Source organism: Arvicola amphibius, chromosome 2 (assembly GCF_903992535.2).
Source record: "Arvicola amphibius chromosome 2, mArvAmp1.2, whole genome shotgun sequence".
Classification (NCBI taxonomy): domain Eukaryota; kingdom Metazoa; phylum Chordata; class Mammalia; order Rodentia; family Cricetidae; genus Arvicola; species Arvicola amphibius.
Window position 1 is genome coordinate 144,584,429 of NC_052048.2, and position 23,334 is coordinate 144,607,762.

At 39.4% G+C, this 23,334-nt stretch overlaps 1 protein-coding gene across 1 annotated transcript in view; it reads right to left on the reverse strand.

Annotated features, from left to right (window-relative positions):
• Window positions 1–23,334, reverse strand: part of Ube3c (ubiquitin protein ligase E3C) — a 100,809-nt gene that overhangs the window by 60,134 nt on the left and 17,341 nt on the right. Inside the window, exons 3-10 of the mRNA XM_038319301.1 lie at window positions 21,216–21,290; window positions 19,874–20,020; window positions 14,582–14,697; window positions 10,777–10,934; window positions 8,150–8,303; window positions 7,612–7,832; window positions 6,608–6,759; window positions 3,551–3,738 (exon numbers count right to left, since the gene is read on the reverse strand). Of these exons, the coding sequence (XP_038175229.1) occupies window positions 3,551–3,738; window positions 6,608–6,759; window positions 7,612–7,832; window positions 8,150–8,303; window positions 10,777–10,934; window positions 14,582–14,697; window positions 19,874–20,020; window positions 21,216–21,290 (1,211 nt within the window). The remainder of the gene's footprint in view (window positions 1–3,550; window positions 3,739–6,607; window positions 6,760–7,611; window positions 7,833–8,149; window positions 8,304–10,776; window positions 10,935–14,581; window positions 14,698–19,873; window positions 20,021–21,215; window positions 21,291–23,334) is intronic.

Here is a 23,334-nt window from a genome sequence, read left to right on the forward strand (position 1 = left end):
TATTTCCAAGCGGTAAAGAAGTGACTTGTTCTTGCCATGTACTGAGATAGATTAAAAGCACTCATACTTTATTCACTGCAACAACCCTTTAAGTTAATTAGGGAACAGCAACAATTTTATACACTCAGGCCAGTGCTTCTGAACACTTTGGAGACATGGCTCATACCCAAGACATTCCTGCCGTCTTGAGACCCTCTGTGGGTAGCCTCATAGGTTTTAGAAACATAGCAAGACATAAGCAATCCTTCTAGCATGTAGGTAGAAATGCCACACTTTGCATTTTGCTGCTGAAGGTATCACTTCTTGGCAAAGAAGTATTAAAATAAGATGTAACAGTTTGCTTCTGAGATATGCAAGATTAAAAATAAATCCCAAACATCCTCAGAGGTAATAAAAAAATTTAAAACTTAGTTCACCTTGAATAAGCTGAGAACCTCCATAGATAAACTAGAAGTATAGAACAGAATCTTTTTTCAAGACAGGTTTTTCTGTGAAACAGTCCTGGCTGTTCTGTAATTTGATCTGTAGACCAGGCTGGCCCAAATTCACAGAGATCTGCCTGCCTCTGCCTCTGGAGTGCTGGGATTAAAGGTGTGCACCACCACTGACCAGTGAAGAAAATCTTTAAATACACAGCTGTGTTAAACTGACAATTCAATTCCAAAACTATAACCACTTTGAGCAGACATTTCCCTGTAAAACTAACTGGTTTTCTTTTTTTAAGAGTAGACTCTAAAATCACACTTTCCCAGATAAATGTGGCAGCTCACATGTGAGTACTTGGGAAACTGAGAAAATAGTATTATTATAAGTCCCAGGCCAACCTGGGCTACATGGGAACCTGAAAGCCTGTGTGGAGAACAAAACCCTAAGGGCTGGAAATATGGCTCAGCACTTGCAGAGGACTTAAGTGCAGATCCTGGCAGCTACACTGGTGGCTACAACCACTTCTAACTCCAGGTCCCCTGACCTTTTTCTGGCCTCCATGGGCACTGCTCCCCACATAATTAAAAAAAAAAATCGAGGAGGTGCATAAAAAGACACTGACTCAAACAAGTCAAAACACACATCTAGCTCCAGCACATAAACCTGTTTTAGTTGAGAAGTGGTTTTCACCACTCAGGATGCTGCCATCCTTTACCATTCCTTAACACTACTAAATGAAAACTTTAAAAGGGATGGGATTCTAAAATGATTCTGGTGCGCATCTCTTCCAAATTTACATATGTCCTTTCCCTTTCTTTTTATATTGAAAGCAGAGTCTCATACAGCCAAAGATGATCTTGAATTCTTGATCCTCCTGCCTCTACCTCTCCAGTGCTAGCACTATATGCATGTGCTACCACATCAGCAATAAATTATGCCTTGAGAATTCTTACAAATGTTTAAAGAATACTTAGTTTTCAAAAACTCATAATACATTAATATAGTGCTAATCTTGAAAAGACAGTCCTATTTCTATTGTGTTTAACAATAAACTACATGAAATTAGCTTAAACTAGATAAGAATCCAACAGAGTTGTTAAAATGTTTAACAAGTTATTAGTTTTATATAATCTTCACTCATAAACAGAATGCAGATTTTCAAGCAAAGTTTACTTAATCTATTGATATATTCTGACAACATAACTTAAAGGACACAAAATCACAGGCAAACAAAATTTGTCTCATTATGCCTTTACTGTTTTCTTTAAAGCATTATAGAAATACTTATAAGGCATGCACACATTATATAATAGTTAATCCACAACCTAACACAAACTCTAGTTACCAGCATAACCATTTCCCCTAAAGTATGAAAGGACAAGACATGACCCATGGTCTGGCTTATAACCAATGAATATGGCTGCCAGAAAGCTGTCCAAAGCTTTGTAGGCCCTCCCTAAGGATCTCATTTAAAAGAGCAAGACCTAGTCTCAAAAAGAAGTTTGTAACCAAGTTACTAGTTCAAAGAAAATTAGGTGACCCGATAACAAACTAAACATAAAGCATCAGTTGAAAGAGTTCTCCCCACCTCTGGATCATTCCAGCTAGCTAACTGTACATGCAGCCAATCTCCTTATACAACCACAGAATAATACACTATCCTCCTTTTCTCCTTCTTTATGCAGAATTGTGTCCTTACATATAGCGTTCTCTGTCTTTTCTTCATACCCATGCTTGTCTCAGAAATCTCTATCAGTACAAAACGGACTACCACACCCTTTATAATCCTGAGAGCCAACACTAAAGAGAAACTAAACCTACCAATCTCAGCTTTGAAAATAGAAAATACTCAAAAAAAAAAAAACCCAAAACAGCCTAAATTTAAAAATTTACTATATTTAAAACATAAATAAAATAAAAAGTCCTGGATAGTTGCTCAGAGAAAACAGGGCTGTACTCATAAAATTGAGCCAACACAGAAAGTTGCTTTATTCTTTTCTTTTTAGCTTAAGTATTTCTTAAAATGTATTAACCAAGAACAAATAGCAAGAACAAATTCATGTATGTTTCTTCTTTTCTTGATGGTAAAGCAGCTGTGATAGGATGTTCTTAAATGCTTAGAAAGACTGTAAGGCTCATGGTCCATGCTAAAACTGCACTGGACATTATTCACTCTTGTCCTTAAACACCTTTGATATTAAGCACAACCAAGGCAGCAATGCTCATGTTCAAAAATTACCATCCAAAGCAAGGTATGTAATATAATCAGTAAAAACACATACATACATACATACATACATACAAATGTAAACTGTGAAAGAAACATGACTAAAATACTTCCTGTTATTGATCATGTGCCCCAATCAAGGTGAGGCACCTTTGTGTCTCACACCTGCTCTACTGCAATTGACTACAAGGAGTGAACGGCTCATTACAGCAGAGAGCCCAAGTGACAGGCTACATTTAAAAACTTACATATTTTGCTTTATCCCAACCAAAAGTTTCCTTTCTCTTTCCTTTTCTTTTCTTGACAGGTTTCTGTGTGTGCCCTAGGTTGTCCTGGAACTTGGCTCTGTAGACCAGGCTGGCCTCTAACATAGAGATCCGCCTGCCTCTGCCTCCTAAGTGTTAGGATTAAAGATGTGCACCATCACAGCCCATTTAAAAATTTCTTTCACAGTTTACATTTCTATGTATGTATGTATGTATGTATGTATGTATGTATGTATGCATGCATGTGTTTTTACTGACTATAGTAATTTGCACAGGAAACATGGCTAAAATACACCATGAAGAAAGCCTAAAAAGAAATTCAGCATACTGACACACAGCTTTCTAAAAATGTATGTTGAGGCCTAAACACTGATATGTAAGACACTATTGCAAGCGAAGCTAGCTGAAGAAATTTGCTACTATACCACACTCAGGACCAGGAAGGATATACAATAATAAATGGTTCCATAAAGAAAAAGAAGTCTCTCATTTTTATGAAGGGTATGGTGAGTCCAGTATCCTTTGTCCTCTTTTATCAGAAAACAGACAAAGAGGTCACAATTCACATTTCATGATTCATAGGGAGAAAGCACACTCCCCCACCTGTGCACATCGACCCCAAGAGACCTGCCTGACTTTGGGCACCATCATACGGTGCTGCACCATCAGTGTGTGGCAGATGGAAGCCATCCTCGTGAAGACCTCCTCACTGGCTGAGTCCCTCCACACCAGGTTCAACAGGGTGTTGGTCTGCTGCTTCGTATCCAGCTTTCTCAGACATTCTTCAGTGATGTATGGGGCTGAGACCCTGCCATCCTCCTACATACAACAGAGTGAATCTGAGTGAGTGGAGTGCTGCTAGAACTTACCCAGCAGTCACCTATCACTTTACACCTTTCTGGAGAAAACACAAAGTCTTACCTATCAGCCACATTCCATTACCTCCCAGTATTTTCTAACATACCCCGAGGCAATCTAACCCCTCAAGGACAGTCACCACCAGGCATCCACTCTGTTCACCACAGCAGGACACCAACTACTGAATTCTCAAGTTCTGCCTACAATTCAGCATATATTTTAGCATTTATATCTTAAGAAAAATTCATTCCATATATCATTGATCTGAGTTGTACTGAGACACCAAGTAAAACTATCATCTAGTGAAATGTCTACTTTAGATTATGAGACAATAAAAAAATTTAAAGAATATGCAAAATACAAAATAAATTTGGTGTTTGATAACTTCACTAGGTTTAATTTATTGAATAAAACCTATGTCATGTGGTTTACTAATTTACAGTATTGACTAAAGATATATGCTTTTTCCGACATATGTGCACACAAAAACATACATGAGAGTGACTGTGGCAGCACTGTCAATTATCTGAAAACTTATAGTAATTCACCAAATCCAACAATCCTTTAGAGTAAAAGTCTTAAATCCCATCCATTAAACTTGAACCTTGAGAACACAATGGTAGTGTTGCTGGTTTTGATACACAAAATTTTGCAATCTACTATACATAAGTGAAAACACTATACTGAAATCAGAAAGTCAAAAAGAGTTGAGGGTAAACGTTTTTGGCGGGGAGGGTTTGAGACATGGTCTTCCTACATAGCTCATCCTGCCCTCAAACTCACTAGGTAGCTAGCTCAAGGTGATCTTAAACTTGAGATCCTCCTGCTTCTACTTTCCATGATTATAGTAGTAAGTCATGGCACTTGGCTTATAGAGCAACTTTGACCTTGGAGAGGTCTCCTACAATCACATTAAGTTCTACCTAATTAAGTATCAGAGGAAAGAAAAGGTAATAATATAACCATGAACATATCGGATCTGACCCAATAAGATTAGTGACAAATTGTCCTAACTTATTACCCCTGTAAATAAGGATAGCCTATCTATCCCTATTTCAGGGTGGTTTTATTTTTTTCTCCCTCTCCCCTGCAGAGGGGATGCTATCAGGAATGAAACCCAGGGCCTGGAGCATGCTAGGCAAGAGAATAGTGTACCACTAAACTACATCCTAAGTTCCTTAGTTCCATTGCCAATGCCTCTCTCTCTCTCTCTCTCTCTCTCTCTCTCTCTCTCTCTCTCTCTCTCTCTCTCTCTCTCTCTCGATACGGTTTCTCTGTGTAACTCTGGCTATCTTGGAACTGGTTCTTGTAGTCCAGGCTGGTCTCAAATTCAGAGATCTGCTTGCCTCAGGCTCCCAAGTGAAAAGATTAAAGGTATACTCCACCAGACCCACCCCATCATGTAATTTGTTTGTTTGTTTGGGGACAGGGTTTCTCTGTGTAGCCTGGCTATCCTGAAACTTAACTCTGTAGACCTGGGCTGCCTTGAACTCAAGAGATTCGCCTGCCTCTGGCTTCCTGAGTGCTGGGATCAAAAGCATGTGCCACCACTGCCAAGCTCATCATATAATTCTTATGAGCCAACAAAATATACTTAAATTCTTAAGAATTAAGAAGTCAGGTGGACTAGGGAAGCAGCTCAGAGGTAGAGCACTTATCTAGCATACTCAAAGCCAGGAGTTTAATCCCCAACCCTACAAAATAAATAAAATTTAAAATACAGGTTTAGCAGGTATATTATGGTACATACCTTTAATCCTAGCACCCAGGAGGCAGAATCAGGAGAATCTCTATGAGTTTGGAGCCAACCAGGGCTAGACAGTGAAACCTTGTGCCTACCCCCAAAGAGTTATATGTGGCAGCCCACACCAGTCATCCCAGCACTTAGGAGGCAGAGGCATAAGGATGGCTTTAGTGCAAGGTCAGCCTGGGCTATACAGTGAGTTCTAGCTCAGCTAGAGGTGTTACACGAGATCTTGTCTTTAAAAAGTCTTAAAAGGGGGACTGGAGAGATGATTCCATTGTTAAAAATACGGGCTGCTTTTTCAGAGGACTTGGGTTAAATTGCCAGCACCCACAAGGTGGCTCATAAATATCTCTAGTCTCCAGGGGATATAACACCCTCTTCTGACTTCTGAGGGTACTGCATGCATTTGGCAGACAGACAGACATGCTTGCAAAACAACCTATACACATATAAGAAAAAAAAAAAACTAGAACAAAAGATCTGGCCCAGAAATAAGTGGTTCTTGGTTTATTTATAACTTGATAATTAATTCTCAACCTAAAGAAGAAATAATAATCTCCAGGATAGGAGAAAGAAAAGTGGAATCGAAGCATAAAACTGTAAGAGATCCCCTAAAACCATTATGTACTATGGGGAGGGAATGACTTAAAATGAAGTAACATTTTCCATAGATGGAAACAGCAATAAAACAGTCAGGAAGGGGGTTTATACACGCTTTTGTTCCTAAATCAGCCTCTGCTCACAGGAAGGAAGAGCATCCTGTAACAAAGCCTACACCACATCTTAACGTAGATAGGAAGCAGAGTGTATATAACTTTACTTCCCCAGCCTCCCTCAGAGAGAGCTGATGTTGGTCATACAGTGCTAAGGAAGCTGCTTGAGCTGCAAGTGTGGCATTTACTTCTTTTATTTCCTTTGGCAATCTGAGACACTCAAGTTGATTCTGGAATTGGGAGTAGCTGTAGAAATAAGAGTAGACAGGGGACAAGACTGACCAGTTTAGCTTAACAGGGCCTGTATACTTTCCTGGCTGTAGAACTAAAGTTGAGTAGCTAGAAGAATACTTCTAGTATGGTTGCTTACAGGGCTGGTAGGTTGGTCAGTCTCCTCATTATCATCCTCAGAGTCACTGGTGGAATCAGGGCAGCCTGTACCAGTGGGTGAAGCAGGTAGCTGAGAAAGGAAGGTCTGGAGCACTCGTAGATAAATCAGCAGGCCATCCTCAGACAGTGCTCCTTTGAAAAATAATCAGCACATGAGTTACTAAGAGTTACTTCAGACATTTGGGCATCACTTTCTTCATTCAGAGAGGTACTTCTAAACAGGCCCTACTGTTTTAATTAAATCCAAACTGCCGCACACTATGCAATGAATTTGGTCTTTGTTTCAGGGAACATAAGACCAGCAAAGTCTTTGGTCACTCCTGTAAGCCCCTTCTGGCCACACCCACTGAGTTTTTGCTTAAGGTTACTGAAGGCTAAACAGCCTAAAGGTGTGCTAATACCTGGACAGGTAAAGTGATAAGCAGGCTAGGGTTTTTACTTTAAACCCAACCCCAGCTTCTAAAGAAAGGTGATCAGGAAAAGGGCTACTGAAACTGGAACAAGGTTCTGAGCCCTTGAACATACCAGATAAGTGTTCAAGCCCCCATAACCTCCCCACAGACCTCAACACTACTGGTTGCTCAGCTGTAATGATTATAACAGTCAACATGCTTCTCAGACTCTAGTAAACTATCAGGCTCAAGGAAAGGGTTTCAGGAACCCCAATTTTGTAACTTGGTCAGAAGCAAAGATAACAACCCATTTTATGCAACAGGGTCTGAAGTGCAGGCAGTTTCAAGGGATTAAGCCTTCAACTTGTGGAATCTGACCCTCTCTTCAATTTAGTTGGAACTAAATGCTAAGAGTTGGGAAAGCTTATATCTTGCTTTTTGATCAAAAAATAGGAATGAGGAAAACAGCCTGGACTTCAAGATTTCTAACAATTTGTGAAATTCATAATAAAATGTTACTGCAGTCTTCTCCTGACTCATCTGTTCAACTATCTATACAGGAGCTAGGAAAAGTACACCTTGCATTTCATACCCAAATAGTTCTCGCCAACAGTTAAAACAAAATAGAAGAGCCATGGCACTCCACTACTCCGTTTTGAATTTCGACTCTCTAGTAACAATAATGCATTCAGAAAGGGCTCATAAGGGAAGACGGTTTGTGCATCTGCTAACGCCGGAATGACGAAATGAAAAATTTGATCAGTAAAAGGTGCTGCCAGAAACTCCTCTGTGAAGGCTGAGAAAACTTGATGTCTGAAAAGGAAAAGGGATTTAGAGAATCAAAATATCTTACCCATCAAATCACAGATTAAAATCACTTCCCCAAAAGTTTTCCTAAGTAAATAATCTATATTCCAAAGTAGAGACTAGAACTTGATTTTATATCTTTTCTATTAATGTATTTTTTTCATGATGGGTACTAAAGAGCAGGAAATAAATAGCCAGATCATCAGAATTACAAATTTATGTTAGGCACAGGCGAGCCAGAGAAAAGTACACTGCACACTTCCCCATGAACCATGACATACTAATAAAGAAAACATGTGACTGCCCAATCTTCACTCACCCACCTTGCACCTTCAGGACAGGAGCTGTATGTAAAGTGCAATGGTTTTAGGATATTCTCCAGCAAAATTTTTGCTATAGGAACTCGCGATAAATCGGAATATTCAATACTTGATGGAAGTTTGCTATTAATCAACAAGTAGAGAGATCTATAATACCCTAAAAAAAAAAAAACAGGGAAAACACATTTATATTTAGTGCCCCTTTTCATTACAATAGAGAAATGCCTTAAAATTTTTAAAATATATTTATTTTTGGGAAGCCTCAGAGGACAATTTGGAGGAATCTGTTCTCTTCTACATTGATGAACCCAGGAATTGAACTCAGTTCAAGTTTCTGGCAGAAAGTGTCTTTACTCACTGAGGTATCTCAATTGCCATCGCCAATTTTTTAAAATATTTATTTATTATGTATAAAGTATTGTGTCTGCCTGCAGGCCAGAAGAGGGCACCAGATCTCATTACAGATGGTTGTGAGCCACCATGTGGTTGCTGGGAACTGAATTCAGGACCTTTGGAAGAGCAGGCAATGCTCTTAACCGCTGAGCCATCTCTCCAGCCCCGCCATCATCCATTTTTAAATGTTTTACAAAGTTATATAGATGAAAAGGGGTTAGAGTCTCACTCTGTAGTTCAGTCTGGCACCAAACTCATAGGAATCCTCCTTCCTCAGTCTCCCAAGTGCTATGATAACAGGTGAGTCACCACATCCAGCTACATTGATTTTGCTAAGACCTGAATGGCACATAGACTCTCATATCTACTGCTTAGTTAGCATCAACAATGCCTACAATGCCGGTATTGACACACCATTACCTATTCATTCAGAAGCAAACCAAAGACATAATTACTTCAGTATATCATGAAAAGATTAATTTTTTTTCAAGATAGGGTTTCTTTGTATAACAGCTCTGGCTGGCCTGGAACTTGATTTGTAGACCAGGCTGGCCTTGAACTCAAGAGATCTGCCTGCCTATTGAGTTCTGGGATTACAGGTGTGCGCCACCATGGACTTGCAAAATATTTTAAGAGGACCATTATCATAGCTAAAAATGAATTAGTACCTTTCCCCCCTCCCCGCCCCAAGACAGGGTTTCTCTGTGTAAGAGCACTGGCTGTCTTGGAATTCACTTTGTAGATCAGGCTGGCCTCAAGAATTAGTACTTCTTAATATCACAAATAGCTACTAAGTAATCAAGCCGCCAACTGTCTGGTATTATTTAATCAACATGCTTGACTCATAATCCTATAATCCCAGTAAGATCCATAATGTGACCTTCTGATCACACTCCAAACACCTCAGAATGGAATTAATGTTGTGGGTTCCCTTAGTGTTATAATGAAGTCATGGATTCAGACAGTTAATGTCCTTCAGTCTACAGTATCCTTAAGACCTTCATGCTACCCAGCTAGCCTGACCAAGACCTGCTTGTCTGTAGGAGCTCCCAGGTTTCTTTTAGAAGAAACAACAACCTACTTAAAGACCACAATCTGGACAGAGTAACACCACAAAATAATTCACTAAAACAAGTGAAAAGCAGCCACACCACTGCACACAACAAAAGCAGCAGTTTTAATGGAAGATTTAAAAAAATTATTCATTTATTTTATATGTATTCATATTTTGCCTGCATGTATGTCTGTGTGAAGGTGTGGGATCCCCTGAATCTGGAGTCGCAGGCAGCAATGAGCTGCCATGTGGGTGCTAGGAATTGAACCCAGGTCTCTGGAAGATTAGACGGAGCCCTTAACCAGTGAGCCATCTCTCCAGCCCCCTTGATGGGAGATTTTCAATCACCTTTCATTTTTAGAAACATTTCAAAGGAGATGCAGCTCATGATTATCTTCCTAATAGTTTTAGAAAACAGGAAAAAGAAAATTATCATCAAATGCTTAGCCTGAACTGGATATATACAGTATACAAGTTCATTCAAGTTCAATGCCATCATGAATCTATTTCTTAGAAAATCAAACTCAATAAATTTCATCACTGTGATTTTCACTAAGTCAGTAGTTTTCTGAGATTTTTAACAAAGCAAGTTAGGGGTATTTACACTTACTAAGCTCTACAAACAGTAAAAATGAATGAGACCATAATTTTTTGGTTTTAATCTATATCAGCTCATCTATATAGGTTAATACTTCAATAAAATCAGTTATTAACACTTTGTAGTAATAGTAATTTATAACTTTCAAGAACAACCAACATTTTTTGTTTTTCCAAGACAGGGTTTGTTTAACAGTCCCGATTGTCCTGGAACTCTTTGCATACTAGGCTGGCTTCAAACTCACAGAAACCTGCCTGTCCTCTAACTCTCAAGCGCTGGGATTAAAGGCACGTACCACCACACCCGGCCTTAAACCAGCTCCTTTTATGATTAACCAGAGGAACTTATTTTTTATAAGACAAAGAATAATTAGGTACAGACACTAAAAAGACTTCTGCATTTCCAGAGGTTGGGACCAATGCTAGGACCCAGTGGCTGTGTCACTCTCCCAGAAGGCACACACACGCACAGCTTCTGTTCTGAAGATCATAGTGTGTTGTTCAGAGCAGTACCATCCTTCAACAGCACACAAGACAATGCATGCCTCCACAACAATGCCCACCTCCACAGGTTTGCCCCACTTACCATTGTGAACCATGTGGTGCAAAATTTGTTCAATCACCGACACCACATAGCTAGAATCTTGTAAAACAGGCAAGTATGTATTCTCAGATGAAAACACCTCAAGCATTCGCATTGGAAGTGCAACATTCAAACTGTCATCACTACAGTTTTGCAGCAACCTGTAAAACAGATCCACATACTTTCTAGAAAGTCAGGGCTGCCAGTTTCTGTGACGAGCATGTGAGTCACTGCACTACTGCTCAAGCAACAATGTTCAGAGTTCCTGAGTCTTTTATCATGTGTCAACAGTATCCCTTTAGCAGGTAGACATGAAAAATATTCCATCTCAGGGGGAGAGACAGCAGAGGACAAACAAATATTACAAACAGTGACAGAAAACCATAGCCCGTGGATTGTTGAAAGAGAAGTTACATTTTCACCTGGGTAAAGCTTTCTGGAAAAAGTGCCATTGCAACCAGTGACATCAGGTCTGTCCAGACCTGCAGGTTCCCAACAGTACAGAACAGCACGCTCTCTTTGGTCCAGCATTATCCTGACTGAAGCCTCCCCGCCTGCTAGGAGGAGAACTACAGACAAAAGGAATCTTAATTATCACAGTCTGATTTAAAAATGGCCTCCAGCCAAGTGTAGTGTCACAGGCCTACAATCCTACCATTCAGAAGGTGGAGGAAGACGCAGAGGCAGGCAAATTTGTGTGAGTTCCAGGCCAGTTGGGGCTATAGATGGAGACCTAGTCTCAACAAATAAAAAAATTTAAAAAAGGCTCTAGGACTCAAAAATTTTTAAGATTTATTTATTATGTATACAATGTTCTGCCTGGACACCAAAAGAATACCATATTTCATTGTAGGTGGTTGTGAGTCACCATGTCATTGCTAGGAATTGAACTTAGGACCTCTGGAAGAGCAGCCAATGCTCTTAACCTCTGAGACATCTCTTTAGCCCTAAAAAAATCTTAACATGTATATGTGTGTGACTATGTGTGTATGTGCACATGAGTGCAGGTGCCTGTGGGAAGCCAGAGAAGGGTGTGAGATCCCTTGGAAATATAGTTACAGGTAGCTGTGTACTAGGAACTGAACTCCAGTCCTCTGCAAAAGCAGCAAGCACTCTTAACCATTGAACCATCTCTCCAGTTCCTCCATGTCTTCTTAAAACTGACTTGGCATAGGCATTGTTATACACTGTTCTATATCCCATACTTGAAAGACACATATAACCTCGAAAAGGAAGCTGATCTTAGGTGTATCTAGTCAATCCTCTTCTCATGTTCCATTCTACCACTTGTCTCTGTATCTGTGGATAAGGCTGTACTTCTTGGTTTTTTTTATGCAAAAGAAGATGTACAGTGTGCTCAGTGTACTGGTTCTGTTCACTGTCTCTCTGAGGCTTATCGCATAATACACCTGCAAACTTCAATCCTTGAGCACACTGAACTATTGTCTCCCCAAGTGAAAATGTTACATCTGGGGTTGGGAAATTGTGTCTCAGAGGAAAGCTGGTAGAATGCTTAATGACAAACTACAGTGTATACTATGACTCATCTCTTCTGGGTATTTTCTACGTACAGAACTACTGGATCCCAAATCTAAACTGCACACGAAGCCACCAGGTTCCCACTGACACTGTGAGAGGGAGTCCTAGCTGCACCACATAGCACTTGGTAGGAAGCATTAGAATCCAGCAACTCTGAGTCTATGAGTATGCATCACAACATGGATTTCTACTTCTCTAATACTGGTAATATTTTCAAGTGTGTGCTGATCCAATTCAGAGAGAGGTTCTGTTTTCAAAGATGGGCTCACATCTGTTACTTATTTTCTCACTATTTGCCTCTTGACAGTAATAGATAAACTGTTCTTTTTTACCTCTCCAAGGCTACATGTCATGACCCTGGAACTATATCATATTCTTTTCTCTTAATTTGGAAAGTCTTCCTTCTATACCATCAAGGCTAACTCCTCAAAAGACCAGGTATGATTTTTTCCCCAATACTATTCTCAATCTGTTCCTCATCTATTTCTCTCTATGGATGCTTCTGCTACTCCATATTTCACTGCTGCATCAGACCAAGGGTATTGCTGAGGGGGAAAATGAATAACTGAGATAGTGCCCAGCTCATACAGGCTGCTTCTTTACTTGGCAGAGTCATAGGTCCTACCAAACACTAAGCAGGTTGTACAAAGCAAAGATTTCAATCAGGAAGAGAAAGCAGATCTGAGTCAGCTACAGCATCCAGACAGCCTCACATTGAGACATTAAGACCTGACCCATTCTCATCTGAGAATCTGGCTTTAACCTCATTGAGGCTTAGATGAAAGTATTCATTCTGACCTATCCCTCCGCTCCACCTCAGTTTTAATCAGCTGGTTCCTTCTGCTCTTTTCAGCAGCTCCCCAAGGGCCAGTCTTTTATTATCTTTCACACAAGTCATTGAGTCCTATCTAGGTTAAAGTTCCCATAGTCTCTAAAACCCTTCACTCACATGTTCCTTGAACAAACCTTCATCAAAGCCCCAGGCTTCACTGCTGCCTAGAATGACTAACCTGTAGCCCGTACCCATCAGATTCAGCTATCACTACTCTCCAGTCATTTCCAACACATCCTCAAAGTATACACTGGAGGGTATAGTTCTGGATACAGAATCAGTGTACTCTATCATTGCAGATTCTGTCTCAAGAACCTTCGAGAACTGACTGAGCATTTCACCCAATGCTACACTGGGCCTGTCAACCTAGGTGCTTGGACTCTCTGGATTCAGGCAACATCAATCTTAATCATGTTCAAAGTGATCATGATACTGGGGTTTGTAGAAGGACCCTTCTTTCTAGAACTGGATATGGGAGTATCTGGGGAATAGAGTGACACCACGAGACAGAAATTACAATGGTTCAGCAAAACATTCAACTGGTTGACTGCAGTTAAATCATTCCATGCTAGGTGTGATGGTGCACACCGTAATTAATCAAAGGCCAGCCTGGTCTACGTAGTCAGTCTCAAAAAAAAAAAAAAAAAAAAAAAACACCAAACAAGCAAACAAAAAAAGAACTGCTGACTCAAGACAACAGGCAACAGGCACCTGGTGTGGCTTTATTTTATTTTTTAAATTCTTTTATGTTGAAAATTTTAGAAGAAAATTCAGGCTGTGTGACCTTGATCAAAACTTTCCTTTGGCTCCCCACTTGCTCACATAAAGCCAAGATGCTTAAAAATCTGCACTGGCTCTCCCCCACAGGCTAGTTCTGACCTAGCACATCAAGAACCATCCCTACCTCCAAATGACCTCATTACAAAGACTTTCTGACTAGGTACCTCATATTCTCTTTTTCCCTTTTTAATGCCTCCCCCAGTACTAACTAACATCTATGTCTTCCTACAAAGGTATCTATATTTTACTATAGCACTTGAGAGGCCAAGGCAGGAAGACTGCTTTGGATTCAAGGTCAGCCTGGGCTAAAAAAACAAATCATATTTTAAAAAAAAATAAAAATGAGAAAATCATGAGGCTAGAGAGATGGCTCAGTGGTTAAGAGTGCTGGTTCCTCTACCAGAGGACTGAGGTTCAGTTCCAAGCACCAATAAGGTGGCTCAACTCTGTAAGTCCACTTCCAGAGGATCTGACACCCTTTTCTGGTCTCTTTGTGCACCAGGCATGCACATGGCACATAGCCATACACAGCAAAAACATCCATACACATTAAAAAAAAGGAAACCAATAAAACGAAACAAAGCTGCTTCCCAAACCACTTAAACTCTAAAGATATCTCACACATTTTTTTAAGTTTCCAACTATGACAAAACTTACCTGCAACAAAGACTCATCAACCTCTTTATTTGAAATAAGCATGTCAGTCTCTCTGATCCATCCAATTGCTTTACAAACAGAGAGCTGTGCTTAATTAAGTTTTGATATAGCCATATCTGTAAGAGTAAAACATAAAAATAACCCATAAAATTTGCTTGATTATTTAGATAATACTAAAAAATGTCTTTACATGGTTTCTACACTTTAATCAAAACTTGATAAAGAGTAAGGTTTTAACTCAGAATTTTCTTAGGAAGACTTGTATATCTCCATCTTAATAACATCAATGTTAATATACATTACATTAGTCTCTAAACAAAGAATATATAAAGCTCATTCTACTTGAAACAACAAGTCATAAGCAAAAGGAAGCAATCCACCAGAACACCACACAGGGAATGTAGTACTTCCCTCAAGTTGCATGAACAATTCTTTGCCCTTCTTGTATGCAGAGCTGCAGTCTCCTTCAACATCCTTTCTGTTTCCTTTCCCTAACTCCATGCACTATCTAAGAGTTTTTTATTTTTATTTTTATATTACACACAGAGATTTACTAAAGAGAAATTTCTCCCATACACTCTTCACAGGAAGGCAATAACATGGCTCCCAGTCCAAGGACAATCACTCCTTTGGAAACAAAGATGACTAACCTGTGAGTTCAGGAAAGCGGAATGTCAGATTCTGTCCCTTGTGTTCACAAGGCTTGATTGTAAACCATATGCATGTGGCAGATTCTAAATGACGCTGAAACCTCAACACCTGACAAGAACTGTCTTCTATTTCCTCCACTGTATTTTTATGAAACAGATTCATATTCTGTTTTCTGGTTGTAAAACCTATTTAACACTGCCTGAAAGTGGATCACTCTGATCTGGAACCACCCTATCCATTTTCATGGGAACCAACACGAAATAAACCTTTCAAACTACCTAACACACGGCTTATCTTAAATTTTGTGGCTCCTATTAACAAATAAAAATAAGACATACAAAAAGTATAATGATAAAAAGCTAGAGGACAGTTGTAGGAACTCCAAGAATAAAGTTTTACTTTATTAACCAGGTATTTGAAGTGAATTTTAAAAAATCTCAAAATAGGCTGGGTGGTGGTGGCGCACGCCTTTAATCCCAGCACTCGGGAGGCAGAGGCAGGCGGATCTCTGAGTTCGAGGCCAGCCTGGTCTACAAGAGCTAGTTCCAGGACAGGCTCTAGAAACTACAGGGAAACCCTGTCTCAAAAAACAACAACAACAAAAAAACCCAAAAAACAAAAACAAACAAAAAATCTCAAACTAGTTAAGAGTATTATACTATTTTTAACACTTTCTGAATTAGCTTCGGTTCTTCATTTGACAATCTTTTCTAAAATTTTTCCATTTAATTTTTATTTATGTTTTATGTGTACATATGTACATGAGCATATACCATGGCATGATGTGTTTACAGTTTAGAGTGACCTACAGGAGTCAGTTTTTTCCTTCCACAATATTGGTTCTAGGAATTCAACTCAGGTCATCAGGCTTGGGCACAAGTACCTTTAACATGCTAAGTCATTTTGCCATCCCCTGGATTTGACAAGTGATAGATGTGCCATTATTACTGAAAAAATTGAACTCATTAAATATCTGATTTGCTTAATATTTGTTATTTACTAAAGACAGATGAGAAAATATTTAAAACTATTTTGCTTTTTCGTTTGTGTTTGCTTCTGTAATGCTGGCTAGTTTTTATGTCAACTTGACACAAGCTAGTGATCTGGGAGTAACCTCAATTGAGAAAATGCTTCCAAAAGGTCCTGCAGGGAAGCCTATAGGGAATTTTCTTAATTAGTGATTGATGTGGGATGGCCCAGACTATTGTGGGGGCTATTGGTCCGGGATTTCTCAGCAAATCATAAAAGCAAGCCAATTAACAGTACCTCTTCATGGTCTCTGCATCAGCTCCTGTCTCCAGGTTCCTGCCCTATTTGAATGCCTGACCTGACTTCCTTTAATGATGAACTGTGATATGGAAATATAACTGAAATAAATTCTCTCCTTTCAAGATGTTTTTCAAGTTTCATCAAAACAACAGAAACCCTACGACAGGATGGTCTTACACACTTGAGGTAGGCACTCTATCACTGAGCTCTACCTCCAGAGCCCCACACTGCCCTTATATATCTTAAGTGTCAACCAAGGATGAATGAGTATCAGTAACATAAAAAAAAAAAAAAAAAAAAAAGAAAAGACAGAGAAATCAGAAAAAGCAAACCAAAGGCTTTCCCAGAATAACAGCAGGCCTAGAGAGTGCTAGGAAGAAATGCATGAAGACAGGGACAGCCTGGTTTTATGAAAAGTTGTGCCAAGAATGGAGCATAGAACTGTTGCCAGGTGGAAGAGAGTAAGAGATTCAAAGAAAACCAATTAATTAAAAAGTGTGGCAAGCTTTAATCCCAGGACTCAGGAGGCAGAGGCAAGTGGATCTCTGTGAGCTCAAAGTTAGCCTGGTCTACAGAGCAAGTTCCAGGGCAGGCTCCAAAGCTACACAGAGAAATCCTGTCTCAAAAACCAAAGAAACAAAAACAATAAAAAGGCAAATATTAATTTAAGGAAAGTTAAAAAGTAAGCTACATACAGGAAAAAAGTGCAGTCATAGCACATTACTCTCTTGGCATAGGACCATATTAAAGTCACAGTAAAACATATATTTGTGCTGTGGTTGTGGTGCACACCTTTAATCTCAATGCTTGGTAAGCAGGGGCAGATGGTTCTCAGGGAGTTCAAGGCCAGGCTAGTCTACAGTACAGATCAAGTTCCAGGACAGCCAGGGCTATAGACCCTGTCTTGGAAAAAAAGAGAAAGAAAGAGAGAAGGGGGAGGGGGAAAAAGGAGAGAGAGAGAGAGAGAGAGAAAAATATAAATAAAGGGGAGATTATAGGCATAAATGTTTAAGTCTGAATTTAGTACCACTAAAAAAATTATCCAAGGTGGCATCCTGCTTGTTTCCAAGTGGGAATTGGGGAACTAATTAGGTGACTTTGTCACAGGAAAACTGTTCTTGTACTTTTGTTAGTGAATTGAAAATATTCACGATCTCTTCTGAACTTCCTTATTTATTTTTGAGAAAGAGTCTCACTTATAGCTCAGATAGTCAGAACTTGCCACAATCTCTAGTGCTGGGATCACAGGCATTCACCATCACATCTGGTTTTAACTCACTTTTCTTTTTTTTAAATTGCAGGTTTAAAAAATATTTATTTTTATTTTATGTGCATTTGTGTTTTTGCCATGGGTGTCAGGTTCCCGGAACTGGACAATAATAGACAGTTGTGATATGTGGGTGCTGAGAATTAACTCAGGTGCTTTGGAAGAGTGGCCAATGCTCTTAACCAATAGGTCATTGGTTAAGACTTAATAGCCAGACCCTAAGCTCCCCCCCCCTTTTAAATATGAACTGTGTTTGACGACATTTTGCTCTACTTAGGATTTTACAATCTGCACATGAACTATTTGTTTTGCATGCGCCTGGGGCTGGGTCAAAGACTCCTCTTCACTCTAAGGTTTCACATCCAGCTTCTGAAGCACTTCTGTGTATGCCTCTTTAGAACCAGATTACAGATGAGCTCTCACACCAAGGAGCTCTGGAGAGAGACAACACCTACATGTTTTCTGCTCCTTAGAGATCTTTCCATATCCAGGAATAGGGAGCCCTAAGGCAAAGGCAGTCTGTTGAGAGGCAAGTTAAATGGTCTGCTACTGTGCCTTTACTCCTCTTCTCCTGGACTTCAGAAAGGATTCCAGACAGCTGCCCAGAAGCAAAGTCCAGAATGGTGAGCAGATTAACTACTGTGCCCAACCCCCTTTGGTTTTTTTAATTTATTTTATATGTATGGGTCTTCTGCCTGCATGTCTGTCTGTACATCACATGGGTGCCTGGTGCCCTTGGATCCCCTGGGACTAGAGTTAAAGACGTTTGTAAGCACATGGGTGTTTGGATTTGAATTCAGGTTCTCTGGAAGAATATTTAGTGCTCTCAAACATGAAGCCATCTCTCCAGTCCCTGCTGTACCACTTTTGATCAGCTTCAATTATACAAAGTTCTTTCATGCCCCAGCATAGCTCAAGTTCGGCTGCAAAGCTAGGACTACAGCCAAGCTCTAGATAAATAGCAAAGCAGCCCCCTTTGCCTTGTACTTGCTCCATGTGGGGCTCTATCTAGCATACAGTTTTCACTGTATATCCCCTTTTAATGTGATCTGGAAATTTCAATTACAAATAAATAAAAATATCTAATCTAACAATTATATGAAAGCCTCATAATATTTCCTGGGGAAGATGAAACACAAGGGGTCTTTTGGGGGGGCTTTTTTGTTTGGTTGTTTTTTTCTAGTTTTTTTGAGACAGGATTTCTCAGTAGTTATGGAGCCAGTCCTAGAACTGGCTCTGTAGACCAGGCTGGCCTTGAACTCACAGAGATCTGCCTGCCTCCACCTCAGTGCTGGGATTAAATGTGTGTGCCACCACTGCCCAGCTTTTCTTTTCTTTTTTTTTTTGCAACAGTGTTTAATGTGGTCCAGGTTGGCCTTGAACTCCTGATCCTTTCATCACCCAAGGGCTGGAATTTCAAGTATGAACCATCATACCTAACTACATGTTCCACTTTTTAAGAATAGTTCATGCCAGGCGTTGGTGGCATATGCCTTTAATCCCAGCACTCGTAAAGCAAAGGAAGGTGATATCTGTGAGTTCAAGGCCAGCCTGATCTACAGAGCTAGTTCCATTAACAGCCAAGGTTACACTAAGAAACCCTATCTCAAAAAAACCAAAAAAAAAGAAAAAAAACCACTGTTCCCCGAAACAATGTCCTCTATCCCTCATTAGCAGTAACAAAAAACCTACAATATTTTAGAGATTACATTTTTAAAGAGACCCTATATTTGAAGTAAAGTATTACTATATATGCACATAATCAATAGTGAGGGTACACACCTCACAGCAGCTGCACAAAGACAAGGCTGACGTACAGAGGAAAATGGGCCACACTGACTGACGAATGTCTACAATATCCTTTTAACACTTAAAATACCATAATAGAGAAATCAATTAAAATGTATCTTGACTTTGAAAAGTAAAATACATCAACACAAAGGTTACCTATTACAGCTGGATTTAAAAAAAACAAAAAAAAAAGTATAGACTCGAGGAGGAGTTATCTGGCTTCCTCAGACACTCACCACTTCCACACGCCCCTCCCACCAAAAGGAGATGGAAAATAGGTACACAGAACTAAGTGAAAATATGTCTATACTCACCAAACGTTTGGAGTCTTCACTCTGTTTGTAAAAGAAGAGAAGCTGCCTTACTAAGAGGGTAAGGTTGGGACCATCGGCAAGGCAGAAGGTGCCACCAGGCTGAGCTGAGTCAGCACATCGGTCAAATGCACTTCTTTGGATGGAATACTGTAAGCAAAGGAAGTCATGTGTCAACATACTGCTCCATAGTTGTCACAATGGAAATTAGCAATGGGTGTTTTATAGGTATGGTGACCAACAACTAAGAAATGATTACTGGACCACCAGTTAAAGATTAAAAAATAAGCCATGAATGAAAATTCCTAACTTGGAATGCAGTGAAGACCCAAAATGTCTACTAACAGAACCACCCACACCTTTCTTCTTTGTAATTACCACTTGTCTTAAACTTAAAATTTCCCCAAGTTCATCTATTTATAAATCTTTTAAGTAAAACAAATACAATTATTTATTAGAAAAAATACTATTTATTAACACTAAATTTTATAAAGCAGTCATGATAAATTCATTTCAGACAGATATTACTTATACAAACAATACTATATCTAAAATAACTTCTCATACAGCCTTCTATTTCCCTCTCAGTTTTACTTCCTCTCAAATAAATCTTTATTTTTCTTCTTTTATTTCAGACAGGATCTCTCTATGTATGCCAAGACAGCTTTGATCGCACCGAGATCTACCTGCCTCTGCCTCGCTAATGCTGACACTAGAAGTGTACACCACACCTGGTTCATTTTTTCCTTTTTGGTTTTTCGAGACAGGGTTTCCCTGTAGTTTCTAGAGCCTGTCCTGGAACTAGCTCTTGTAGACCAGGCTGGCCTCGAACTCAGAGATCCGCCTGCCTCTGCCTCCCGAGTGCTGGGATTAAAGGTGTGCGCCACCACCGCCCGGCTCATTTTTTCCTTTTTTTTTTCTTAATAATATGGTTGTATACATTCATATGTTTTGCTTCTTTTTAAAAAAGATTTATCTATTTATTTATTATATATACAGTGTTCTGCCTGCATGTATGGCTGCAGCCAGAAGAGGATACCAGATCCCATTATAGAGAGCAGTAAGTCACCGTGTGGTTGCTGGGAATTGAACTCAGAACCTCTGGAAGAGTAGCCAGTGCTTTTAACCTCTGGGTCATCTCTCCAGCCATGGTTCATTTCTCTTAATTTTTACATTATATTTATTTATTTTGTGTATGTGTATGGGTATGCTTAGGTGATAGATGACATGTTACGTGAAGGTTGAAGAGTTAGTTGTCTCCTATCATGTGAGTTGTTGAAATTGAACTCAGGCTGTCAGCATTAGCCACAAAGTGCCAACATCTCAACTTTAAAAACAAACTTACTTGTTGTTTTCTGTCTCTATAGCCTCGAATAAATGACTGGATTATTATTGCATTTTTCAATCTTCGTCTTTCTTCCTGAATAATGGAGGAAGGAAAGAAGGAACAATCAGTTAGAACTGGTGAAAATGACATTTACTAATTTATTTTTATAATTAGTTCATAAAATTCATCCTTTTAATGAATATATGATATGCGATGTCCCTCTGTATGCTATAAATGTTTTATTACCACTAGTTAATAAAGAAGCTGCTCTGGCTTATGCCAGGGCAGAATATAGCTAGGCGGAAAGTCCAGAGATATGGAAGAAAGAAGATGGAGTTAAAGGGACGCAAGAAAGATGTGAGGTAACAAGTCACGAGCCTCATGATAAAATACAGCATAACAGAAACGTGTTAGTTTATATGCAGAGCTAGTCAGCAAGAAGCTTGAGCCATCAGCCAAACAATTATAATTAATATTAAGCCTCTAAATGATTATTTTGCAAGCAGTCACAAAAACCGGTGGTCGGGAGAGAAACCAGTTGAGAGAGACTGGATGGGACAGAAGAAAGACTTCCAGTTACAAACATATTTTAATAATTCATTTTATTATTATTTTTGTTTTTAATAATTCATTTTATTATTATTGGTTTTGCTGTTGTTTGAGACAGGGTCTCTATGTCCTCAAACTCACAGAGATCCTCCTGCCTTTGCCTCCCCAGTGCTAGGATTAAAGGTGTGTGCCACCATAAGCAGCATTTTTATTAAATTACTGTCTGTACCTATGTGTGGGTATAAGCACGTAAGTGCAGGTGCCCTGGGAGGCCAGAAGCATTGGATCCCTTGGAGCTATGGTTACAAGTGGTTGTGTCACTTAACATGCCTACTGGAATTGAACTCTGCAAGAGTACTATGTGTTCTTAAACAATGAGCTGTCATTCCAATCCCATCACTGAACATATTTCTAATGTGTGAGAGTTTCGTAGCCATTACCACCATCTTTTCTATTTTTCTTTTTCTTTTTTGTTTTTCGAGACGGGTTTCTCTCTGTAGTTCTGGCTGTTCTGGAACCCTGTAGACCAGGCTGGCCTTGAATTAAGAGATCCTCCAGCCCCTGCATTCTTAGTGCTAGGATTAAAGGCATGTGCCATCATCTTATTTGAGAGCATTTTATCATCCCCCAAAAGAAACCCCTTGATGTGGGAAGTCTTTCTATATATGTGTTGTTTTTATTGGTTAATGAATAAACAAGTGCTTGGGCCTATGACAGGGAAGACTAGAACAAGGCAAGAATTCCAAGCAGAGACAGAGGAGAGGAACGAAGGCGGAGTCAGTGAGATGCCATGTAGCTGCCAAAAGAGACAGACACCCCTGGAACCTTACCGGTAAACCACAAGCCTTGTGATAAAATATAAATAATAGGAATGGGTTAATTTAAGATGTAAGAGTTAGTTAATAAGAAGCCTGAGCTAATAGGCTGAGCAGTGTTTTAATTAATACAGTTTCTGTGTGATTATTTGGGTCTGAACGGCCAGGAAACAAATGAGCAGTCCCTGCCTACAACCCCTTACCTATTTTAGGAGGCACCCTTCATTCCTTGCCTGGTCCTCCAAGTCGTTACTCATACACTTTTCTCAATGGATTTTCCTAGCCTGAGCAGTTGATACAATGGAATCACTCAATCTGTCTTCTCTCAGACCTTTTTCATTTGACACAGTGTTTTCAAGCTTCATACACACTGTAGTATGTGTTAGTTCATCATTCCCTTTTATGGCCAAATAACATTTCATCATATACATATCTCCTATCTGTTTCACTGTATATCATCTGGTTGGCAATTGTCCTGTTTCCATTGTGGGCTATTATGAACAATCCTGCTATAAAAACTTATGTCCACCTTTTTTGAAGGAGATAGGTTTGCATTTCTTGAGTATAAACTTAGGAGTGAATTAACATTTCTATGACAATGTTTTCTAAAATGGTTACAACCATTTTGCAATCCCATCATAGATATATGAAAAAATAAACACAAAGAAATGGATACACTATAGAACTTCCTCAGACAGTGAAGAACACCAAGTAAACAACTTTACTGACTGAGCATTTGAATCTCAAGTGAGTGCTACTTTAGCTACGCAACT